The 26,168-nt window shown below is 35.9% G+C and overlaps 1 protein-coding gene across 1 annotated transcript; it reads right to left on the minus strand.

Moving 5' to 3' along the window:
* Nucleotides 1-674: 674 nt before the first annotated feature.
* LOC101835323 (selection and upkeep of intraepithelial T-cells protein 1) lies at nucleotides 675-25,681 on the minus strand. Its single transcript, XM_005072231.2, has 7 exons — nucleotides 25,609-25,681; nucleotides 19,011-19,358; nucleotides 17,015-17,296; nucleotides 10,258-10,368; nucleotides 7,807-7,914; nucleotides 3,868-3,990; nucleotides 675-1,258 (listed from the first exon to the last, which is right to left on the minus strand). The coding sequence occupies exons 1-7, from the start codon at nucleotides 25,679-25,681 to the stop codon at nucleotides 1,209-1,211; spliced, it is 1,095 nt and encodes a 364-aa protein (XP_005072288.2). The 3' UTR covers nucleotides 675-1,208.
* Nucleotides 25,682-26,168: the final 487 nt, after the last annotated feature.

Raw genomic sequence — 26,168 nt, forward strand, 5'->3', positions numbered from 1 at the left:
TATCTTTCTCTTTTTTCTTGGAAATAGTTTTTTTATTACATGTTCATTTATCACATTTTATTGGACATAAATACATTACTTCATTAATTACATTAAATTCTTTCTATTTTTAGGCAATTGCGTCTGTTTGTTATGTGAATTATTGCTTTCGTTTTCACTGTTCCTATTACTCTTATTCTGACCATATTTCCACCTTTGTATTTGAGTTAAAATGATCTCCACAAGAACTAACAGAGTGGAATGCAAATTTGAATGGCAACTGTTTCTTCTTCTCCATCTACAAACATCTGAAAATGTATAAATTGTAGATCCATATTTTTCTCTAGGATCTAAGCTAATGTTTTTCTGTACTTTCTGTAACCACAGTTGTGGTGAGAAATCTGATCCTATTTTAGTCCCTTAACTTTTGTAGGTAACTTATCAAAGCAATAATATCTTACTAAAAGTAAGGACAGTTGAGATCACATGTGATAACTTACTGATGTCCTTTAAGATGCCAGAGATATTTTACAAAGGCAAAAGTAACAACGTTGATTTGTTCATTAACTTGAATTTCCTGGTTTAAATCAATGACAGAAAAAATACCTCTATGGAGGAATCTGCAAGTAAAATGGGCATCTTAGAAAAGAGCTTGACTGCATTTGAATATTTCTCTTATTTATTTTTGTTTATTTGCCTTTCCTTCTTTCATATATTACAACTTGACTTTAGTTTACTATCCCTCCACTCCTATTAGTCCCCTGCCACCTCCCTTCTCCAGTAGATCCATTCCTCTTCCTTCCCTTCAGAAAAGAGCAGGCCTCCCAGGGATATCAATGGAACATATCATAACAAGATGCAATAAGACTATACACAAACCCTCATATGAAGGTTGGACAAGGCAATCTAGTAGGAATAAAAGTGTCCCAAGAGCAGGCAAAAGAGTCAGAGACAAAGCCCAATCCCACTGTTAGACGTCCCACAAGAACACCAAGCTATACAAAAATAACACACATGCAGAGCACTGAGATCACATCACTGCAGGCTCCTTCATGATTGTTACTTCAAATCTCAGTGAGCTCCTATGAGTCCTTCTTAGTTGATTCTGTGAGCCATGTCCTCATGGTGTCCTTGAACCCTCTGGCTCCTAAAATCCTTCCTCCCTCTCTTCTGTGTGGTTCTCTGAAGTCTTCATATTGTTTAGCAGTGAGCCTCTACGTCTGCTCCCATCAGTTGCTGGATGACACCTCACTGAGATGATTTTCTTTTTGGAGACGAGCTATGAGTATAGCAAAATATCATTAAGAATCATTTCATCGACTTTTACTTTTTTTCTTTTACTTTTGTCAGTTGTCTTTGGCTCTATTCTAGGTCTCTGGGCTATCCAGTCTCTGGTTCTTAACTCTCCAGGCAGTATCATATGTGTGCTCCCTCTTCATTAACTGGCCACTTAAACAAGATCGGCACTACCTTTGCCCCAGCATATCTTGAAGACAGGACAGATAATTAGATGAAGATTTTTGTATCTGGCTGATGTCCCAGTCTTACCAATAGAATCTTTGCCTGCCTGATATCCCCCATTACTAGTAGTCTTCACTATGTTGACCCTCATCGATTCCATGGGGTTGCCATTGCACTAAGTTTCCTTATTACTACACAAATGCCCCAAAATTCCATCTATCTCTCCCTCCATACCCTGTCCTTCCTGTTCCTGTCCCCACCAGGCAAAATCTATTTTATTTTACCTTCCCAGGGAGATACATACATCCCCTATGAGTGCCCCTTGTAAATAGTTCATTGAGAAAAGGAGCCATAGGTACTTGCTGTGTCTGCCTCTCTCTGAATTCTCAGGATTAAGGTAGCAATGAATTTCCCTGGACTATATTTTACTAAGAAAATGACAGTACAAAATAAAATAGGTGATTATATGAAAGACACCATAAATTACAGAGGATATGTATGCTTTAAAATATTTTGTAAAACTCCCTACATAGCCTTATATATCCTCTTGTGTTGTAACTTCCAAATGTGAGAATTATAGAATTACAATTATCAACCTTTCAGCATAGGAGGAGAACCAAACTGTTTCAGTAAAAGAGTACAGAGACTTTGGTTACTTACAAAACCCTGGAGTTTATCCCAATACTCCAATACAAACCTTGTAAAACTGAGAAAAAAATTAATAACACTAGAACTGGGTGTCATGGACCTGTAGTTTCAGGACATGAAAGGCTGTTGCAGGAGGATTGCAGTGACAAGGCAGTTTGGATTAGACAGTAGGTCCTATATTAGCCTGGAATATGTAGAATTGCCATGCCTCAAGAGTATAAAAATTATACAGCACATACACATATTTGGAGACATTGTATTTTTTATAGTTGATCTGGTTATTGTTCCTGGATGACATTTGCTCAAAAATTTAAAGCTAATTGAAGGCATTTGAATCAGCAGTGAATTTTGATCAATTTCAAAGTTTGCTTGTCTCTTCATTAACAGTTTTTAATATAATTATGTATTAACTATTTGAGATACATTATAATAGACTAAAAGCAATTTGTAGAATATGTTCTAAGTTCACTGCATTGTGTAATCTCTAGTTGAAATCAACGAATATATTGCATTAACTCAGTTTTCACAGAATTCTAGATAAACAAAGATCAATTGATGAAATATCTAAATGGATAAATCAACTGTATCATTGTTCTCAATGGATACAAAGAAGCAATGTTAATAGCACTGTTGTCACAGGTAGCTGAGAAGAGGATTTGTCTTTGTTCCTGTGGTCCCCTGCATTGTGTGAACAGCTCAAGTCCTCATTGATTCTCCTCTGTTGTATTCCATTGAGTCAATAGGTAAATGTGATTTGAGCTAGAACAATATTAGCTATACATTTCTTAACAGTTTCTCTTTATTACTAACCCATTCTTCTTAATGCAACATAATGAAGGAGTTATTTTCCTAGCAGAATCTGGGTAGAGGAATGCTAATTTGCATTATAATGGCTCACATTGTCTCTTGCATTGGTACATCCCAACTGCTGAGACTTGATAAGTACTGCTGGGGCTTGGCAAATAACCCAATTATGCCTTGCCCAAATCCTCAAGAACAATGTCAACAAAACTCCTATAGAAACTAAGTCAAGAGATACAAATATGAAAATATAGAAAATAATTTTGGGGAATTTAACCTATAGGTCTGTTTTGTTTAATAATTTTTCTGGATCATTAAAATTCACTATAGCTTTTTGTTGTATTTGAGGGGAATCTCACTGGCAATAAAAATTACAATTTAATTAATAATGTACACATTTTTAATGTAATGCTTTAGGGTGCAGGTGTTGAAAATTACTATTCTTGATTACTTTTTGATAGTTTCTTCTGTTTGCATAAAGACAATAAGTTGCACAATAAAAGCAGGGCATTTAGCTTTGGGCATAAGTCGTGAAATATTTCCAAGATATGAATGTGAGCCTGAGAATTTTCTTCACCCATTCCTTGTGAAAACTTGCATGTGTCTCATAGATGAATTTATGGCATTATGTTATTATTTTAAAATTTGAGATGAAATGCAAGGTTTCAGAGAATTGATGAAACATAGTAGTTTTTCCACCATTCCCTGATACATTTATCACAAGTGTGCAATCAGATCTGAGGCTGTCCTTAGCATTTGAGGTACCACCATTCAATAGTATAACTATATTCCCCAGAAGACATGAGAAGGCTGTAACCTGAAAGTGTTTATAGATCAAAAATGCTTTCTGCATTCCAAGAAAATGCAAACAAACAAAAACAAAAAAGAAGATACAGTTATTAGGAATTTCAGTTTTTTATAATCTGACTTTATGCAGAAGCACATTCTATGAGTTGATGCACTTCTTGTCTTATTTACCTTTCAGTTTGAAGTATATATAGGAAGTAAGCATTGTGGCAGAAACCATCAGTGCACACAGGATGACACTTCTATCTTCCAACCACAAAGTATCCAATTCAAAATGTGCATCTGAAACGGGAACTGGGAAGAGTTGCAAAATTTAGAATGGCTGCAACAGAGATAATAAAGCTGGACTACAGACTCAGGATAGACAAGCTTCTCAGGTTCTACTGCTCTGTGCCTTCTGATGTTAAGCATGTGGGAGAGAAGGTTATAGTATAAGAGGTTGGTGCTGAAGATGGGCTCTTCAGGCTAAACCTAGATGTAGATGTGGTAGCTTTGGTTTTCCAGAATTTGGAGCCTTTTTGTGCTTTCTCCAGCAGAATATGCTCAGATTTCTGTGGCTTGTAGCATATACAATGTAGTGGGTACTGTGCTGTTAAGCTTTGTAAATTTCACAGAAGAAAAAATTCATTGGGGAAGAATGGACCTAAATTGAGAAAAATGTGTCCATTAGACTGACCTGTAGGCAATTCTGTGAGGCCCTTTCTTATTAATGATTTCTATGAGAGATTATAGTCCACTGGGAGCAGTGCCACCCTTGAAATGATGGACTGGGTGGCACAAGAAAGCAGGCTAAGCAACACTCAGGAACTGATCCTGGAAGCAACATTCTTCCATGGTTTCTGCTTCAGTTATTGCTTTCAGGTTCCTGCCTTGAGTTCCTGACCTAGCTTTTATCAGTGATGGATAGTGACATGAGAGTTACAAGACAAGTTAAACACATTCCTTCCACTGGCTGTTTTTGTGGTGTTTTAGACAGCAACAGAAATCAAAATAAGACAAACACTATTATATGAGCAGACTCTGAAATAGAAAAGTTTTCACAACTCTCAGAAGTCCTACACACTAGAACTTCATATTTATATCCTTATTTTCTTCTACCTGACTTTCCATGCCCAAGCCTATCTGGGAACCATATCAAGATACATTCTTGCAATAAAACTAGACAGTCTCACATGATTTACAAGAAACACATCATATGGATTTACAAGTGGATCACAGTCACACCAATCTCTCTAATCAATAATCAACCCTATGTAAGGCTGACCTAACTACTCCTGCTACATGACCTGAAGTCATCTAAGACTTGACAAAAATAAAAGCAGAACCAAATTTTCATTCATAGGAACATAGGTAAGCTAAGATCTTAAATGAGATACACAGCAAATAAAACAAATCCTTGTGTCTATGTCCCATCACAAAAACAAACTATATGAAAGGTCAAGACAATATTTCCTCTTGATAAAGTCTACCAATTCTATAGAGTTCTATAGACAAGTCCTAAACCCTCCAAATGAGAATCACCTACATGAAACTAAGAACCTGAATTTTAAATAATAATCATAAATATGATCAAAGACTTCAATAACTTCAAAGAGAATACAGGCAAATGACTGAATGAACTTATTACAGAACGCAAACAAACTCTCAAATGAAGGGCAAGAAAATGCAAATGACTGAATAAATATTATGAAGACAACAGAAGTTTGAAGGCCAAGTTCCATAAAGAAATAGAAATCCTGAGGAAAAATTCAAGGGAAAGGCTTACAAAAAGACTGAATTAAATAGAAGTCACAAGGTCAGGATTTGAAGGTAAAGCAGAAGAATTGGACCAGTCAGTAAAAGACAACTGTGGTGGTTTAAATGAAAACATCCCCAAAGAGAGTGACAATCTTAGGTGTGGTGCTGTTGAAGTAGATACAGCCTTTTTTGGAGGAAGTGTGTCACTGTGGAGGCAGGTTTTGAGGTCTCATATTTGTTCAATATACTTCCCAGTGTCTCAGCCCACTTCCTGATGCCTATGAGATAAGATGTAGGACACTTGGCTGCTTCTCCAGAACTGTGTCTGTCTGCACACTATCATGTTGCACCATGGACATAATGGACTAAATCTCTGAAAATGTAAGTCATCCCAATTAAATGATTTTTTATAAGAGTTACCACAGTTATGGTGTCCACAGTTATGGTGTCGCTTCACAGCAACAGAAACCCTAACTAACACAACAATGATAACTTTTTAAAAACAGAGGAAAGGAAGTACAGGAATATCAGGACACTATAAATGATCAAATCTACAAACTACAAGCATAAGAAAAGGATCCCAAGTGACAGTCATAGACCATATCTTCATCTGGATCAGAAAATAAATGTAACACGAAAAATAAAAGAACCCAGAGACTGATACTGGGGTTCAAACTTCAGGTTGAATATCAGAAAAGCAAAGCAGCTGATCACTAACATCTACCTCTAGTAGTTGAGTGGGTTGAGCTCTCACCAAGTCTCAGACTATAAACTTTCCCCAGCATGGCAGGAGAATGAATGCCTCCTACATCAGTGTGACTGGAGAATGAATGTCTCCTACTGAATACTGAAGACACTGCTTCTATCTTTTATACCCCTCTAATCCTGGGATTAAAGGCATGTGTTTGGTTACTCTTTTGAACTGATTCAATCTCGTGTATCCCTGGGTGGCCTTGAACTCAGAGAGATCAGTCTACCCCTTAATCCTGAGTCCTAGGTTTAAAGGTGCACTCCCACCTCCTAGCTTCTGGCTGCTGGGATTAAAGGTGTGTGCCTGGCTTCTATGGCTTCTGACTGACTTTGCTTTCTGAATCCTCAGGCCAGTTATAATGAATCATAAATAATATATCACCAAAAGAAAAGTTCCCCAAATTAAGAAAAGACAAAACATGCAGTTACAAGAAACACACATAACACTAAATAGACATGACCAGAGAAGAAACTCTCCATGACATATTACAGTTAACACACTAAATATATGAATAAAAAGAGAGTACTGAAAGGTAAAAGAGAAAAATTACAAGCCATATACAATGGAAAACCTACCAGAATAACAACTGATTTCTCAAAGAAAACTTTGAAATCTAGAAGAGTCTTGAAAATTAATACCAAGTTACAAGTGAATACAGATGTATTCTATCTGGAATATTATATCCAGATGAATGATTTGCCATAATTGAAGGAAAAAGATAAAGTGTTTATGATATAAACAGGTTAAAAAATTCATGCCCTACAAATGAACTTTTAATAAAGTACTTGAAGCAATACTTCAGAAAGAGGAAAAGAATAAGGATAGACAAAGTTTTAATTACTGAACCACAAAGCATATTAAAATCACAAACAGTAAATCCCCCGATGACAGCAATCGAGTTCATTAATAATTTCAGATATCAATATCCTCAAATTGCCAGTCAAAAGAAACAGGTTAGTTAAGTTGGTAAGAAACAAAACCCATCTTTTTCTTATCTAAAAGACACTCTTCTTACCTTCAAGAATGTGTACCACCCTAAAGTGAAAGGATAGAAAAACATATTCCAAAAATAATAAGTGTAAGAAACAAGAAAATATGTGTTGCTATACCAATGTCTTACCAAATAGATGATAAATCAAATTAATGAAAAGAAATAAAGAGAGTCACTTCATTATGACTAAAGGAAGAAGTGTCCATCTTTTTACAAATGGATTATAAAACTATATGCACTGTTCTAAAGGATCACTAATATAATAAAACCATACTGATAAGTTTGTATGCTAACTATAGTTTGATTTAAGGCTGTGATCTAATCTCACAAAAGAAATTATTGAAAAAAATTACTGAAACTTCACTCAAGTTTGTGACTTTTGCATTGGACTTTGGGGCTACAACTCTAGATTAATATAAAAATTACTACATGTTATTATCTTCACCTTGTTTTTGTTTCCATTACACCTAAGAAATTGAGGAGAATGCAAAGAAAAATGTAGAATAGATAAGATAGTTCAAGAGTCTATTTCTTGCAATCCAAACAAGCATCACTTTTCCTAAGACAAAAGTCTAAGTAGGTATTTAGTAAAGGGATATTTACCAGAAGCTTCCATACACCTGATACTTACCTCTTTGTTTCATATGCAACCACACCAGGACTCCTATGACGATCAACACTGAAAGTATCATTATCAATATGCCTATCACCCAAGGAGCAGTCCATGTACACCACCTACCTAAAGAAATAAAGTTATAATCACCGGTTATGGTGTAAAAAGTTCCATGAGTTTTTAAAATATATCAAGAAAGCATTAGCTATAATCTAATGTCATCTCTCTGTGTCTATTAAACACAGCATGGCATAGAAGATCAGAGATCTGATAATCTGATGGTGACATGAGGAAGGGGAAGAATACTTTATAGGGATAGAGCAGTTCTGGCTGAGATTGACAAGCTGTCAGAAAAAAAGCTCATCTTTACTTTGCTCCCTCTTGTCAATCAGTCTGTGATGCGATAATCTCATTGTAATATTAATACTACCGCCTTGGAATAATTCAAATAACACCTTGTATACAAAAATTAGTAAAATGTTAGGGGTTCAATAAGAAGCAGTTGAATAAAAGGAGCAAATTTTTATAGTATAGCTGTATTTAGAAATATTTTAATGAAAATCTCTTGAGAGATATTCAGAAAACTATATTTAATACTTGGTGGCTGAATAATTGTGAGACACAAAAAATCAGTTCTACATTTTTAAAAAAGTGTGGTGTTTTTGAGATAATATAATTACATAATTTTCCACTTCCTTAGTCTCCCTCCAAACTTTCCCACAATGTCCCTCTCCCACTGATCTCTTTAAGATACATGGAATATTTTTAATTGTTGTTACATACATATATGTGTATATGCCATAAGAGCCCCTAGGCTGCAATACTAGCATGCATGCCTTAGTGGTAATGAACAACTCTCTAACATAACTTAATACCTGTTTGACAAGAGAGAATCATCTCTGGTCCTGGAATTCTAGTCAACCATCCAGGACTAGTGAAACTTTAGGAGAACATAAAACATTTACTTTACCAACTAAACCTACCTAATGTCTAAGTACATTCTAAATATCTTTCCATATACTTACACTTTTAAAGAAACAGACTAGGGATATAGTCCAGTTAATAGACTGTGTGCTTACTATAAATAAAGCAGGGGGATCCATGCCTGGTATTAATTAAAATCATATTTGCAGCACGTAACTTTATTTTAGTGTTAGGAAGGTGGAAAGAAACAGAACTAGTTTAAGATCATCCTGAAGAATAATAAATTTGTGGTCAGTCTTGGCCACATGTCTTTCAGGCACACCTCCCTACATCCCTTAGAAGCAGTGCCATAAAATGAAAGCTAATTGAGTACACTAGCAAGCTCAGGTTAGAATACAAGTTTTAAATGTCAGATTGAATTTTATGGACTAGAGAGAATTTTAAGACCTCCAAGACTGAAACCCTTACCTGATAGCTAAACTACTTACAGAAGTAGATCTAGGATGCCTAATTGTACTCTTTCAAAACAGATAGGTATTTGAGGCTTCTTAAATTGAGAGAACCCTCAAATCCAAGGCAGATATTTTATGATATAAATATAGCAATCCATCCATGATCTTCTCCTGAGTGTAGTACAGGTGAGAATGGATGAAAATTTTGTCTTCTATTGTAAGTAAATCACCAGATGTCAAAATTAGTACCCCTCATGTGGTGATATATTGTTTATGATTGAATAAAGCTTGCCTGGGGGTCAGAATGCAAAGCCAACCACACTAGTTAGCCATAGAAGCTGGCAGTGGTGGCACACACCTTTAATCCCAGGATTTAGGAGACAGACACAGATAGATCTCTGTGAGTTCAAAGCCACCCAGAGCTACATGAGAGTGAATCAGTCTAAAGGAGTAGCAGAGCTCATGCTTTTAATCCCAGTCTAGAGGGATACATAAGGAAGAAACAAAGGGTCACATCTGAGATTTAGTTTCCAGGCACAGGAAAGACAGGATTTCTATTTCAGACTTGGTAGAGGTGAGAGCTACTAACTGAGTGCTTAGTTTTTCTGATCTTCAGCTTGAACCCCAAATCTTTCTCTAGGTTTTTAGTATTCATGCAACACTTCTTTCTCTGTCCATTCTATTCTCCCTTTGTTGTGAAAGGTGACCTCTGTTTAGTCATTTTTGCCATGTACAGTTGAGGACATTACTGTTACCCCTGACATGATCATTGTATCCCCAAAGAAGAGAATGGCAAACCCATGAGAATGGCATTACATTTTAAAACATTCTCCAGGTTACTCTGAGCAATGAAATTCCAACACGATTGAGGATCCAGGACTCCAAGTTTTATAAATGGCATTGCCAAAGATCCAGCAGAAAGATAAGACCATCTTGGAACAAGGAATAACTAAGGACACACATCTAACTGATGATACAGGGCAGTAGGGGCAGTAGAGAATTCTAAACAGAAAGGCTTGGGAATCAATGTTCCTTCATTTTTAGCATCTCCCCACTTCCCACTTTGCGTCTCTCATCTTTAAACCATACTTACTTTGATTTCTGAGATGTATCTGACGACTGGAAACCATTATAGAGAATACCATCACACATAATATCATAACCAAAATCATTTTCCATTTCTTATTCCATGAAAAAAATGCATCTGAAATAGATGGTCACAAATCTTAGAATGTAGGAAATATCAAGTGTTTGGACCCATCCCATAACAAATGATGATGTCCACAAGGTAAGTTTCTATTTAAGACCTTATATCACTGTCATATTCTATGTAATACAGTTTGGAGAAAATTATTGTGGGCCCAATGAAACGTATGGCAGGTCTAAAAGAAAACTAAGCCAGGTATAGTGTAAGTCTGATGTAAAGTTAAATGAGAGTACTTTTTCTATTTATTTCCTCCACTCCCTCTCAGAAGCTTCTTTAGTGAAACGGAAGAGGCAAAGCTAAATCCTCCTTTCCTTTGCCTATGACTGAAGTGCACCGTTTCCAGGAATCATGATAAGGTAATTCCTAACTCCATCCTCCTGTCCTTCATTTAAGTTCCTATATAGTGTGCAGTACAGAATTCATATATGGATGACCTTGAACTCCTGAATATTCTGTTTCTATCTCCCTAGTACTGGGATTACTGGAGTAATACAAGTGAAGTGTTCGTGCATTCTAGGCAAATGCTCTATCAACTGTGCTACATCTATAACCTTCAAGCATGTTTTTAAAAAGCATATCTTCATATGGAAGGTGTGATTCATAAAATATGCTTTTTATTATTTACTCAAGTTGTAAATCATAAAATAAATAGCAAGTAACTCCCATTTTCTTTCTTGTTTTTATATATGCATGTATTTTAGATATGCTATATATGTGTGTGATGTATATGTGTTTCTATACACATAGTATGTCATCTATATGTATGTTGTCAGAGAGTATTGTATGCTATGAACTCTGGCATGAAGATAGATTATTGAATGAAGATAGATTATTGTTTATTTCTTAGAATTATTTATCTTCCTGTTTCTGACACAACTATAGTGCAAAGCTTTACTTTATTATTGAAGATTTAATTAAATGAGAAAATGAACTTGAGTGAAAAATGAATGCAGAGATATTTTGAAGAAACTAAATTGTCTAAAGTGTTAGGTGAGTTATCCCTATATAATTCTCTTGAGTTTTCATCATGCCTCTCTTCATCTCTATCTTATATTGGTGTCATGAATACATGTAAACTACTGACACATGTTTGATTATTTACCAGTTTAGAAGGTACACTTTAAGTTTTATTTCAATTCACATATTTCAATTGGTTTTGTTTGAAGGTTTAATATGTTATTACTTATTTTAAGCAGTTTACACATATCAGTATATACAACCAACAAAGTTTTACTTTTATGCCTTTGAGACATAGGTAGGTAAGGGGCAACAATGTAATTAAGTTATAAAGTAGGTTAAAGGAAATACTTCTTAGAAAATAAGAAATGGTGAAGTAACAGAATACTAGGTGTGTGGAGGGGAGAGATCATATGCTTAGGTTTTCTTGTCTATGTAGTCTTCAAGACTGTGCTAGTTGAGCAGAAGACAGTTAAAAGAAATAGTGAGTACAGTTTATTACGTGCTGAAATAAAAGACATCCAGTGAAGATTTGAGAGCAGGAGTTAGTCTTTATAGATAAAAAGAAGTAGAGTTCATGTGAGTAGATTGGTGTGGAAAAATAAAGCTTATAGAAGATGAGATCAGATAGGGTAATGGGCAAATACAACACAGGACACCCTGAGACATTTTATTCTGGAAAAATATGGGTAACTTGAACAGAGAGTAATATTTCATGACTATTTTGATAAGTCTTTTCTCCTATTTATTAATTATATATAATCAAGAGCAAAAGTAGCAATGGAAAATTTGTGGATCCTATTGCTAAAATTAGGCATGGATAATGGAGTCTTAAAACTAGATGTCAGGGGAAATGGTGGTCAAAAATGATGATGAAGAATATAGTCATTAACTTGACTTTCATTTTTTCTCTACCCTTTTCTTTTATGAGTTGCTCTATCTTGAACTCTAGAAGCATAGGTCTGACAAATACCATACACCATGAAGAGATTTCCCTCTAGTCCTTACCAAGCAACAACTTTCTTGGCACCATTATCATGCTGTCTTCTTTTAAAAAATCCTCAGGTCTTTCATTTATTCATTCTGATGCATATAATCTGACAACTAACACTACTAATGAGATGCAATCATATTTGTGTTTGACTAGACTAAAATTAAATTTCCATATTATATATTACCATCATCTTTTTCTAAATTTTATTAATCTTATAAATTTATTTGTGAGTGTGTGTGTGTGCTCATGTATGTACATAATGAAAGCAGAGGACTGCTGTGTGAATGGGTTCTTTCTTTCTATCATGTGAGTCTCTTGGATCGAAGAAAGTTCACTCATCATCAAGATCTCATTCTATTTGTCATTTGAAGTACAGGACTGAACCTAGATCATTAAATCCAAGAATCAAATTTATGCTTTGGGATTACAGTAACAATGAGACTCTAAATATATTTTAAAAGTCTACCTCCATAAGAAAGAAGTCCCTCCACATCCTACTCTCTCTTCCATTTATCCCCCTCTCTTCTTCCCAGTTCCCCTTCCGCCCCACTCCTCGTCGTGTTCCCCATCTGTTCAGAGGATCTTGCCTCATTTCTCTTCTCTTGGGTACCATGTATACCTTTTAGGTTCTTTCCTGTTTCCCAGACTGGCACTTTCCTGATCCATGTTTAAAATCCATATATGAGTGAGTACATACCATGTTTGTCTTTTTGTGACTGGGTTACCTCACTCAGGATGGTTTCTTCCAGTGCTATCCATTTACCTGCGAATTCCAAGATTCCATTTTTTTTTATGCTGAGTAATACTCCATTATGTAAATGTACCACATTTTCTGTATCCACTGTTCAATTGAGGGGCATCTAGGTTGCTTCCAGGTTCTGGCTATTACAAAAAATGTTGCTATGAACATAGTGGAGCAGATGCCCTTGTTGTATGAATTTGCCTCCTTTGGATATATGCTTAAGAGTGGAATTGCTGGGTCTTGTGGTAGATTGATTCCCATTTTCCTGAGGAATCTCCATACTGATTTCCAAAGTGGCTGTATGAGTTGGTACTCCCACCAGCAGTGGAGGAGTGTTCCCCTCTCACCACATCCTCTCCAGCATAAATTGTCTGCGGTGTTTTTGATTTTAGCCATTCTGACAGGAGTAAGATGGTATCTCAGAGTTGTTTTGATTTGCATTTCCCTGATGGCTAAGGATGTTGAGCGCTTTCTTAAGTGTCTCTTGGCCATTTTAGCCTCCTCTATTGAGAATTCTCTGTTTAGTTCTGTACCCCACCTTTTGATTGGATCCTTTGGTGTTTCGGAGACTTGTTTCTTGAGTTCTTTGTAAATTTTGGAGATTAGCCCTCTGTCAGATGTGGGGTCAGTGAGTATCTTTTCCCATTCTGTGGACTGCCTTTCTGTCTTGTTGACTGTGTCCTTTGCCTTACAGAATCTTTTTAGTTTCATGAGGTCCCATTTGTTAATTGTCGATCTCAGTGTCTGTGCCACTGGTGTTATGTTCAGGAAGTGGTCTCCTGTACCAACTCGTTGAAGAGTATCTCCTACTTTCTCTTCTAAAAGTTTCAGTGTGGCTGGATTTATGTTGAGATCTTTGATCCATTTGGACTTAAGTTTTATACAAGGCTTATGGATCTATCTGCAGTCTTCTGCATACCAGTACCCAGTTATGCCAGCACCATTTGTTGAAGATGCTTTCTTTTTTCATTGTATAGTTTAGCTACTTTGTCACAAATCAAGTGTTCATAGGTGTGTGGGTTAAAATCAGGGTTTTCAATTCGGTTCCATTGGCCTACCTGCCTATTTTTGTGCCAATACCAAGCTGTTTTCAGGACTATAGCTCTATAATAGAGCTTGAAATCAGGTATGGTGATGCCTCCTGAAGTTCCTTTATTGTATAGGGATGTTTTGGCTATCCTGGGCCTTTTGTTTTTCCATATAAAGTTGATTAATGTTCTTTCCAGGTCTGTGAAGAATTGTGCTGGAATTTTGATAGGGATTGCATTGAATCTGTAGACTGCTTTTGGCAAGATTGCCATTTTTATTATGTTGATCCTACCAATCCAAGAGCATGGGAAATCTTTCAATTTTCTGGTATTCTCTTTGATTTCTTTCTTTAAAGACTCAAAGTTCTTGATATACAGGTTTTTCACTTCCTTGGTTAACATTATCCCCAGATATTTGATGCTGTTTCTGGCTATTGTAAAGGGTGAGGTTTTTCTGATTTCTTTCTCAGTCACTTCATCGTCTGTATATACTAGGGCCACCAATTTTTTGAGTTTATCTTGTATCCTGCCACTTTGCTGAATGTGTTTATCAGCTCTAGGAGTTACCTTGTGGAGTTTTTCTGGTCACTTGTGTAAACTATCATATCATCTGCAAATAGTGAAAGTTTTACTTCTTTTCCTATTTGTATCCCTTCTATCTCCTTTTGTTGTGTTATTGCTGTAGCTAGGACTTCAAGTACAATATTGAATAGATATGGAGAGAGTGGACAGCCTTATCTTGTTCCTGATCTTAGAGAAATTGCTTTGAGTTTCTCTCCATTTAGTTTGATGTTAGCTGTTGGTTTACTGTATATTGCTTTTATTATCTTCAGATATGTTCCTGTTATCCCTGATCTCTCTAGGATTTTATCATGAAGGGATGCTGGATTTTGAGGAACAGGAAGGTCGACTGGGGGGTTAGGATAGGGAGAAGAGGGAATCACAGGTTAGAAGACAGATCAGGAACCATTGTGACCTCTAGTGATCTAAATGGATGACACTAATTGGCAAGCTAAGCAATAGTGTAGAGATCACCTCGAATGCCTATTCCTGATAGTGAACTTGATGTCTATAACCATCCTGGAGCCTTCATCCAGTGACTGATGGAAGCAGAGGCAAACACCCACAGTTAAATACTGAATAGAACCCAAGGAACCCAGCGACAGAGAGAGAGGAGCAAAGAGCAAATTGGCAAAGAATGGGCTGGCAAAACCAGCAGAGACAGCTGATCGAACAGGGGAGAGCTCTTGGACCCCAGACCGACAGCTGGGAGGCCAGCATGGGACCGATCCAGACCCCCTGAATGTGAGAGTCAATGAGGAGGCCTGGGCTACCTATGGTGTCCTGAGCAGTGGATCAATGTTTATCCCTCGAATACTAACAGACATTGGTTGCTCTCTCTGCCTGGACTCTTAGCGAAGTGCCGGGACCCTACCCTGAATGAAATGATAGACTCTAGATATCCCCTACGTGGAAGGAATTGGCAATAGGGTGGGAGGATGGGGGGGATGGGGGGAGTGCGGGAGGAGGGGAGGGAGAGGGAACTGGGATTGACATGTAAAACAAGCTATTTAAAATTAAAGGAAAAAAAGAGAGAAGTCAAGAAATACTTATTGAATTTTGTTTAGAGAAGCTGAATATATGATATATAATTTGGAAGGCAGTGAATTAATCAAGCTTCCTCCATGTTGACCAGCTTGTATAGTACTGGAAGCTTCTACAAAGGTAACTGGAAAAGACATCAATGGTCCTGCCCTGTGCTTAACTCTGCATATTATAATACTGAAGTGTTATGTAAGATGTACATACTGAAGCAATAGTGACACACCTATCATAGGGTAACTGTTTTCTGATTTTGTTTGACACCTGCTCCACAGGTGGGAATTTCAGCCCTAATATTGCAATCTTGGTCAAAAGCTCCTGACTCATAAACTCATAAGCACTAGTGCATAATATGCTATTGTTATTTTCTCAGTGTTTGTGTTGACTGAGTGTCTTCTAAATAATTGTGTTTACATGAACAAACCTAGACTCTTCACATCCTTGGTCGGAGAAGCTTCCTTTACAATAGAAAATAGCCAATGGTCAAAATTCTGAGAATAAGAAACTGGGTACTCACCCCCTAAACATAACATCTATATTAGCCCCACCATCATTAAGGTTCAGGGAACATTTGAGAAGTAAGGGCAGAAGGAATCCAAGAGCCAGAGGATGAGGAAGAATACTCAAAAATTATTTCTTTTTGGATATGGTATGAATGTTGCCCAAACGAATGCATAGCCACTGTACCAGACCTTCATAAAATCAAGTCAGTCAAATTCCTAATAGAGATGGGGTCAATGACTTCAAGGTCCCATCCCAAACTGGGGAACAACTTATAGTAGATAGTTTCTGAGAGAAGGCAATTCATTATCTGCTTAGGATGTAGCCACTTAGAGGTTTCACATAGTTCAGCGGATGCCCCCACAGTCATTCATATAGGGTAAGTACTAAAAGGACATAGTGGGTTATCAATTACAAAAAGGATATGGAGTTGGAAGATGTTTGTATGGTCATAGAAATCAGAATGCTTGGCCCAGTAACATAAAGTGGAGTTTATTATGAGAACACAACTTACACAGGAAACAAATGCTTGTGTTAAGGAAGATAAGGGGGTAGCTGAAAAGAGATAGATATGATCATATTTCACTGTGTGTGTGTGTCGTGTGTGTATAAAATATCCCCCATAGAATTCCATTATATAGTAGGCAAATTGAAATAAAAGAATGTAGAAAAGACAATAATCAAGATAAAATAATATGATGGAAAAACTAAAATAAACTAGTGCTTTGGAAACCAAGTCAATTAGGAAAATGAATCATTCTGCTTAGCTTTAACTTATCTGAAATAGCTAATATTGAAGAAAAAATACTCAGACTTTACCTGATATGGCAACACTTGTCCTGTGCTCTTGGCCTGTCAGGGGGTTCTGAAGGCAGCAAATGACTTTTTGGGAGGAACTCTCTCTAATGAGAAGGATCATCTTTATATTGAATAGTTTGCCTTCATCCTGAGAATGAGATTTTGATGCAGCTGGAATGACCTCTCCTCTGCTGTCCCTCCATTCCATGAGAGGCTGTGGGAACCAACCTCCAGAGTTACACTCCACTATTAAACCTTTGGTATTGGGAGGATGCACGTGAATCTGTACCTGCAAGCTCACAGCTGGTGGGGAACACCAGAATTAAACAGCAGTTTTAATTGAATGAAATTGGAAATAGAACAGAAAAATAATACAATTTCCCCCCACATTTTAACTGATTACTAAAACCTGAAGAGTCAAGGAATCTGATTGAATGAGCTTAAAAATAGTAAAGAACTTACATACAGTCACAGTACCCCACCAGCAACATGTTCTGTATGACCAGGTACCTTTTATGTAAACACAAGTAATTACTTAATTTATCTACTGATTCACTAAAAAATGTTACTTCTTACTAACTTCAGACTGGCTTGGGACACTGAAATACAGTAATAAACAAATATCAATATTTATTTCCTCATAGAATCTGTGGCTTAAAATATTTTTCCATGGTCAAAACTTAACCACTGTTGAGCCCAATTTCAAATGATGAAGTCAACAATATCATAAATGCAATTTTGAGTCTTTAATTACAACTTCAATTCATATTCTATGCATCCGGTTGATATTTACATATAGAATATTTCATACAACATAAATAATACATCAGTGTCTTCAAAATACAGTCCATACTAATTTAAATCAAGTTAATGTCTTTGGAAGTGCTAGTACATTATCTGAGACATAAGACCTGCCTAAAATGTGGAGAAGGAAGAATTGTGATTTAACCTAACTGCCCTCCACAAATCTGTCTACAAAAACTTTCTGATATGATAGAATTATTCTACATATTTACTATCTGACACAATCTTACTTTCTACACAAGATGGTTAAACCCCTAAAATATATCATGTGATATATTGGGAAAGAATGATTGATTTAGGTCCTTAACTTAAAATCAATATATATGTACAATACATAATTATATATACTATATATTTGACCTCTTTATTCTTTCATTATTCTTTCCTCCCTTTCTTTTTCATACAGGGTCTCACTGTGGAATCCTGACTGGACTGCAATTCTTTACACAGACATAACTAGCCTAGAATTCTGTGGACACCAGGCTGGCCTTGAATTCATGGAGATCTGCCTGTCTCTGCCTCCCAAATACAGGCATTAAAGACCTGTGTCAGCACACCTGGCTTTAATATATAAACTCAATTAGTGCCATTACATTCCTTAGGTCAGCTCTTAAACATTGGGTTGAGAGAAAATATGAGGTTCACAAATATTAGCTACCTATGATCTCAGAGTTCAAAACACACATGCTCAGAATGCAGATCACTTCAATTTTCCTCATTCCTCACTTTTCTACCAATATTTTTCATTCTTAAAAGTTTACAAGGTGAGAAGACAACTTTAAATGCTTTATGCTTGCAGACACTGATGATTAGGAATGTTAGCCTCACACTAAGTAGCCAGTGGATAGATTTAATGAGAACTGGGAATAAAAATTATTACAAAGAAAACTATTTTAAAGTTTAAATCACTGTTGAAAATAACATTTTATTAAAATACTCTTAGAAACTAATGAAAGAATAAAACAAACCTAAAACTGCTTGGTATATACGTTACAAATCTAGCAATTTGTGTAAACCTAAAACAGAATTTACTGTTAAGACTTGATGTGTATTCAGCCATATTACTTTTGATCTAAGTAAAAAAATTATAAAACCAATCTTGGTAATCAAACAATGTAAATAGACCGAGAAACACTGAAATTTTCCCTAAACTTCAAATTCTGATGTGTTGAGAATGTGAATTCATAGAAACTTCAGGAAGATCCATGCCTACCTGTGACCTTGACCTCTGTGATGTGCTCTTCATAAAAATTGCTGTCTTTGAAGACACAGTGGTATGGCCCATCATCATCAACAGTCACATTAAAGATCCTGAGGGTCATTCTTCCTTCTCTAATGGCGTCTTTCAGGAGTTCAGTCCTTTCCACATACTTGGAGATAGTTTCTCCATATATGTCTTTGCCATCCCTGTAAAGGTGTACAGGCTGTGTATAATGGTCCCGGAACCAGCGAATTTCCATGTGCTCTGCGTGTTGTGGTGGGAGTAACTGACAACTGAGTTCAAGGTTTCCACCCAGTGGAGCCAAGACTGGCCCCTCTAAGCCAGTCACCGTGAATTTCTCTGGGAAGGAAAACAAGAACCTAAAGTAGTAGTCACAGCACATAACTTTTATTTAAAACAGTCTCTCTCCCAATTCGCCTTATGTCTCCATATCCCTCTCCACCTCTGCCTGTTTCTCTTCAACACACAACAGAAAAAAATGCCTTTATTACTAGTTTCTTAATCCCAAAGATACCTTAATCCAAAATTTAACTGATTTAATATTTGATAGACTTTATAATAAACTGTGGCATAAATTTATGTTTCTTTTCTGGTGAAGTTACACAGAGCTTCTTGAATGCATAATTCTTACCTATTTTCATTTCTACATAAGTATTACTCATTGAATATTTACTCATCTCCCTCCTTAATTCATTATAATCTCTTAGTATATAACTCTTTCATCTGTCTTCAGAATCATCAGCAAGATATGCTAAAGTACCATAGGCTATCCTTGTAAGTATTACCCAGTTAAAACGTATCTTTGTTGTTTTTTCCTTTTGATACAAGGTGGTTACATCAGATTCTCTTTCAGGTTAGAGATTCATAAACTGTCAACTTTGACACTGAGTCCTTAACTGGAATAAACTGTAGGAATAGAAGACATTTTATATTGTTAATTTCTGTTCTATCATACTTACTAAATGTAAGTAAAAAAACCAGAGTTAATTATCTTAACATTATGATTTTCCCAATAAGAAACTTGCTTAAATTTCAATCACTTCTGTTATTTTTGTGAGTTTCTCAATATTTTGAAATCAACTTAAGTGTTTATCTTTTGAAGCTAAACAGTCCCAATTGCTAATATATAATTGATAAATTGGTATTTAAATAATAAAATTGTTTTTCATAAGGTCTTAAATGTTTATTTTATTAAAAAATATGGTAATGTTCTTTATGTTTCATTTTGTGGAATAATTTAAGGAGTATTGGTATTAACTCTTTTTTGAAAGTCTGGTAGAATTCTGTGCTGAAACCATCTACCCTGGACTTCTTTTGGTTTGAATATTTTAGTGGCTGCTTCTATTTACTTAGGGGTTACAGGTATATTTAAATTGTTTATCTGATTTTAATTTAATTTTAGTAAATGGCATCTATCAAGAAATTTGTACTATTTTAGATTTTTCCAGTTTTGAAGAGTACAGGTTTTTGAAATATAACTTGATTCTCTGTATTTCCTCAGTGTCTATTGCTATAACCCTTTTCATTTCTGATTTTGTTAATTTGGATATACTCTCTCTCTGTCTTTAGTTATATTGGAAAAGGGTTTGTCCATCTTGTTGATTTTCTCAAAGAACCAATTCTTTGTTTCAGTGATTCTTTGTATTGTTCTCTTTGTTTCTGTTTTGCTGATTTCAGCCCTCAGTTTATTTCTTGCCATTTACTCCTCTTTTGTATATTTGCTTCTTTTCCTTATTGAACTTTAGGAGAGCTCTTAAGTCACTAGTATGAGATTTATCCAATGAGATTTCTCTATGAAGATATGTAGTGCAATGAACTTTCCTCTGAGCACTGCTTTTATTGGGTCCCATAAGTTTGGGTATGTTGTACATTCATTTTCATTGAATTCTAGAAAGTCACTGATGCCTTTCTTTATTTCTTCTTTGACTCAGTGTTAGTTTAGTTGAGATGTATTCAGTTTCCATGGGTTTGTAGGCTTTCTGTAGTTTGTGTTGTTGCTGAACTCCAGCTTTAATCCATGGTGATCTGATATTATAGAGGGGGTTATTCCAATTCTTTTCTTTTGAGAATTAACTCTGTGACCAAGTAAATGTTTGATTTTGTAGAAGGTTTCATGAGGTGCTGGAAAGAAGTTATATTCTTTTGTTTTTGTGTGAAATGTTCTCTAGATGTCTGTTAGATATATTTGAACTATAAAAACTAATAGTTCTTTTATTTCTATCTTGATTACTGTCTGGATATCCTGTCCTTTGATGAGAGTCAGGCTTTAAAGTTCCCCACTATTAATGTGTGTGGTTCAATATGTGATTAAGCTTTAGCAATGTTTTATTACAACTGTGGGTGACTTTGTATTTGAGGCATAGATGTTGAGAATTGAGACATGTTCCTGGTGAGTTTTTACTTTGATGAGTACAAAATATCCTTCTCCATCTCTTGTGATTAATTTTGGGTTGAAGTTTATTTTGTTAGATAGTAGGATAGCTACACAAGCTTTCTTATTAGGTTCCTTTGATTGGAAAGATATATCCTATTTTTATATCTGTTCTGTTAGCCTGTGTTTTTTATTGGTGAACTAAGTCCATAGATATTGAGAGATATTATCGGTCAATGAATGCTGTCAACTTTTGTTATGGTGTTATTGTTGTCTTTGTTAGTAGTAGTAGGAGTAGTAGTAGCAGTAGTAGTAGTAGTAGTAGTAGTAGTAGTAGTAGTAGTAGTAGTGTGTGTGTGTGTGTGTGTGTGTGTGTGTGTGTGTGTGTGTGTGTGTGTTCCCTCTTTGGATTTTGCTAGAATGAGATTTTTCTTTGCCTGTGTTATCATGGATACAGATAACTTCCTTAAATTGGAGTTTTCCTTCTAGTATCTTCAGTAGAGATGAATTTGTGGATGAATATTGTTTAAATATAACCTTGTCATGAAGTATCTTGTTTTCTTCATCTATGGTGGTTTATGTTTTGTTGGGTATAATAGTATAGTATAGCATCCATGGTCTTAGAGGTTACAGAACATCTGCCCAGCCCCTCCCAGCTTTTACAGTCGCCATTGAGAAGTCAGGTGTAATTTTAATAGGTAAATGTTTATATATTACTTGACTTGTGGCAAACCAGAAGCCAATATCAAATTAAATAGAGAGAAACTCAAAGTAATTCCACTAGAATTATGGATAAGACAAGTAACATATAATTCATTGCATCTTTTAATATTCATTTTCTATTCTGTATGTTTAGTATTTTGGTTATTATGTGAACATTTCTTCTGGTCCAGTATATCCAGTGCTCTACAAGCTTTTTGTAGCTTTATAGGTACCTTCTTTAAGTTGGGAAATTTTCACGAGGCCACAAACACTCTGATACACAAAACACACAAAGACAAAAAAGAATTACAGACTAATATTCCTCATGAGCATTTATATAAAAATATTCAATAAAATAATTGCAAACTGAATTTTAGAAAACTCATCAAAAAGATCATTCACCATGATCAAGTAGGACTCATCCTAGAGATGAGAAGGGTGATTCAACATATGAAAATCTGTTCTTGTAATCCACCATATAAACAAACTGAAAGGAAAAAAAACATTGATCATCTCATTAGATGCTAAAAAACTTAGACAAAATCCAACACTCCTTCAAGACAAAAGTCTTGGAGAGAATGGGGATACAAGAAACATACCTAAACATAATAAAAGTCATACACAGCAATGCAACAGCCAATATCAATTTAATGGAGTGGAACTCAAAGCAATTCCACTAAAATCAGGGACAAGGAAAAGCTGTCCGTTCTCTTCCTACCTATTCAGTATAGTACTTGAAGTGTTGTCTAGAGCAATAAGACAGCTAAAGGATATTAAGAGTATACAAATTGGAAAGGGAGGAGTCAAAGTATACATATTTGCAGATGATATGATAGTATACATAAGTTATCCTACAGCTGATAAATACCTTCAGTAAAGTGACTGAAAATAAAATTAACTCAAAAAATATTTAACCCTATTATATACAACTGATAAACAGGCTGAGATAGAAATCAGACAAACAACACTCTTCACAATAAATAGCCACTAATTACAGTAGCAATTGTCACAAGCTATTGCAGGATATGACACACTTACGGCAGGTAGAAGAAAAAAGATGTCTCCAAAATGATGCCTAACACTATTCTGCTATATTTATAGATTGGTGACTACCCCAATTGGCATCAAAGAGCTTTCAGCCAGTAGCTATGGAAACAGATGCAGAGACCCACAGTGAAGCATTAGGCCAATCTGAGAGATTCCTTCTGAAGAGAAGGAAGGACTTTATGACCCAGAGGGGTCAAGGACATAACAACAACACCTCCCCCCCAAAAAACCACAGAAACAACTTATCCAGGCTCATGGGAGCTCACAGTGTCTGAAATGACAATCAAAGAGCCTGCATGGAACCAAGCTAGAATATTTACATATATGTGACAGGTTTGTAGCATGGTCTACTTGTGTTACTCCTAACAGTGGTAGCTGTGGTAGCAGGGGTAGGCCCTGCTTTGGCTGGCTTTTGTGAGCCTGTTCTTCATACTGGGTTGCCTTTCCCAGCCTCAGTAAAAACGAATGTGCTTAGTCCTACTACAACTTGATATGCCACACTTTGTTGATATTCATGGGAGTCCTGCCCCTTTCTGAACAGAAACAGAGGAGGACTCGATTGAGGGGAATACAGTAAAAGTGGAGGGAGTGAATATGGGGAATGTAGTGAGGGGAAACTGAATTTGGAATGTAAAATAAAAAATAAATAAAATTTTGTTTATCTTAATGGCAATATAATAAGATAATAGTGTGTTTATATAATTAATCTTTAAAAGTAATTATAAGGTTTGAGAATTGCTAAAAATTTTATTTTCTTGGGGAATTAAGCTCTATCTGAAGACTTGGGCTTTGGAATCTCAGATAAAGAGCATATGTGACATTTGCTATTTGTGTCTGTCTTGCTTCACTCAATATAATTTTTTTCCAAGTTCTATTAATTTTGCTTCAAAGTTCATGATTTCATTTTTGCAACTGAATAAATAGTACATATGTGCTATATTTTCATTATCCACACATAACATTTATGTTGTTTCCATTTCCTAGCTCTGAAAACAGAGAAGAATTTGTCTATTAAGTAAAATGTTAAGTCCTTTAGGTATATGTCAAGAAGTTATATAACTGAGTCATAAGGCAAATTTTTCTCTTTTTCAGAATTCTCCATGCTGACTTACAGGGTGACTGTACCACATTGCAATCCCACCAACAGTTAAAGAGAGTTCCCTTTTACCCATATCCTTGCCATCATTTGTTGTCAGTTGTTTTCTTGATCTTAGTTATTCTGAGTGGCGAAAATAAAATCTCAAAGTTTTCCTTTCATCTCTAAGGAAGATGAACATTTTGTTTCTTTATTTGGGGAATTCTCTATTCAGATCGTTTTTAATTTTGTTGTTTTTCTTGAATCTTTATTTTCTGGGTGATACAAACACCCGTGTGTGTGTGTGTGTGTGTGTGTGTGTGTGTGTGTGTGTGTGCGTGCATGTATGTCTATGTGTAATAATCCTATGACAGATGTATAGTTGGTCAAAATTCTCTACTACTCCATGGGCTTCCTTTTCACTCGATTTTTGCCTTGGGTGCACAGAAGCTTTTTATTACTGTTTCCATCTTCCTAACACAATTTCTAACTGCATTCTAAATACTCATTCTTAAATACAGAGGTAAATGCAGCCCTTACCCCACATCGATGAAACTTCTTATTGCAGAAAACAGAGACCATTACAGAAATCCATGGCTGGTCAAAATGCATAAAACTACTGACTATGGGGAATTCAGCCATTTCTATAATGCAACTCATATAAATAAGACTCAGAGAACATATGCTTAAAGACGAAAACAGATTATAAGAACCAGGGGACCAGTAAATCTGCTGTGAGGTTGTATCTAATAGATAAGAAAATTACACTCGTGAAATCTCAACAACATAACTACATAAACAGGACGTGAACAATGACTACACCCATTGACGTGCCAATATAAAATCCTCTGTATAAAAGTGGCATATGAATCATGTTTGCTCAATTTGAATACTGGGTTATGAGGAACAAGTTTTTAATGTTCTTTGCTTGTATTTTCTCCCAAGAACCTGAAACAAATCTAAGTTAAAAACAACTACTGGTAGAGAATGACTCATTCCTAACCCTGAGGTTACTGTGTCTGAATTAAAATGGCACCAAATTGGTGGAACTGAGCGGGAAGAATTAGCAGGTGTGGCTGTTGGAGGAAGTGTGTTACTGGACATTTCTTTAAGTCCCAATGTGCACTATGCTTGAAGCATATGAGTTCCCAACTGTTATAGCCATCAATCAGGCCTTTGTTCACCATCATGAACTCTAACCCTCTGAAACCCTCAGCCCAATAAAATGCTTTCTTTTTTTTTAGGTTGCCTTAGTAGTGGCATTTTATGGCAGGAATAGAAAAGTAACACAGTTACTTAGAACCTTAGGAATAACAGTCTTAAAATCTTGCTCCTTACTGCTCCTGGCACACTTAATATTGCTAAAGCTGTAAGAGTGAGTGACAGACTTATACCTGAGCTTGGTGTGATGTGAAGAAGGAACATGACAATACAGTGTCCGTAGAAACAAAGTCCTGTGCATTCCATTGCACCTATAAAAAGAAGGAGGCAAATTACAAAAAGAGAAAACATTAATAAGAATTTGTAGAAGGTGATATAAATACAGAGGAGAGAAGAATGAATAGATTGATCACTATAAGGCAATATGTTTATGAAATTGTGGCATTCTTCATCCTTTCTAACAGACCTAGAAAATGGATATAAAAACTTGGGTATCAGTTAAGAGGCCTGGGAAGTCTATGGGGCCTCTGATATTGGAACAGTATTTATTCCTACTATAAGAATGGACTTTGGGAACCCATTCCCCATAGAGGGATACTGTCTCAGCCTAGACACGTCGGGGAGGGCCTAGATCCTGCCCCAGATGATCTGACAGACTTTGATGATCCCCTATGGAAGGCTTCACCCTCCCTAGGGAGCAGGATATGGGATGGAGACTTGTTGGGGGCCTGGGAGGATGGGAGGGTGAGGGAACTTGAATTGATATGTAAAATAAGATTGTTTCTAATTTAAA

Source organism: Mesocricetus auratus, unplaced genomic scaffold, assembly GCF_017639785.1.
Source record: "Mesocricetus auratus isolate SY011 unplaced genomic scaffold, BCM_Maur_2.0 Super-Scaffold_100014, whole genome shotgun sequence".
NCBI lineage: Eukaryota > Metazoa > Chordata > Mammalia > Rodentia > Cricetidae > Mesocricetus > Mesocricetus auratus.

What these genes read in the sequence shown, in the direction of transcription:
- LOC101835323 (XM_005072231.2), bottom strand. Translation starts at nt 25,681, where the DNA reads ATGGAATGCACAGGACTTTGTTTCTACGGACACTGTATTGTCATGTTC. An exon ending in GACAAGTGTTGCCATATCAG is followed by an intron (nt 10,369 to 17,014) that starts GTAAAGTCTGAG and finishes CATCTATTTCAG; the next exon opens with ATGCATTTTTTTCATGGAAT. An exon ending in GATACATCTCAGAAATCAAA is followed by an intron (nt 7,915 to 10,257) that starts GTAAGTATGGTT and finishes TTATTTCTTTAG; the next exon opens with GTAGGTGGTGTACATGGACT.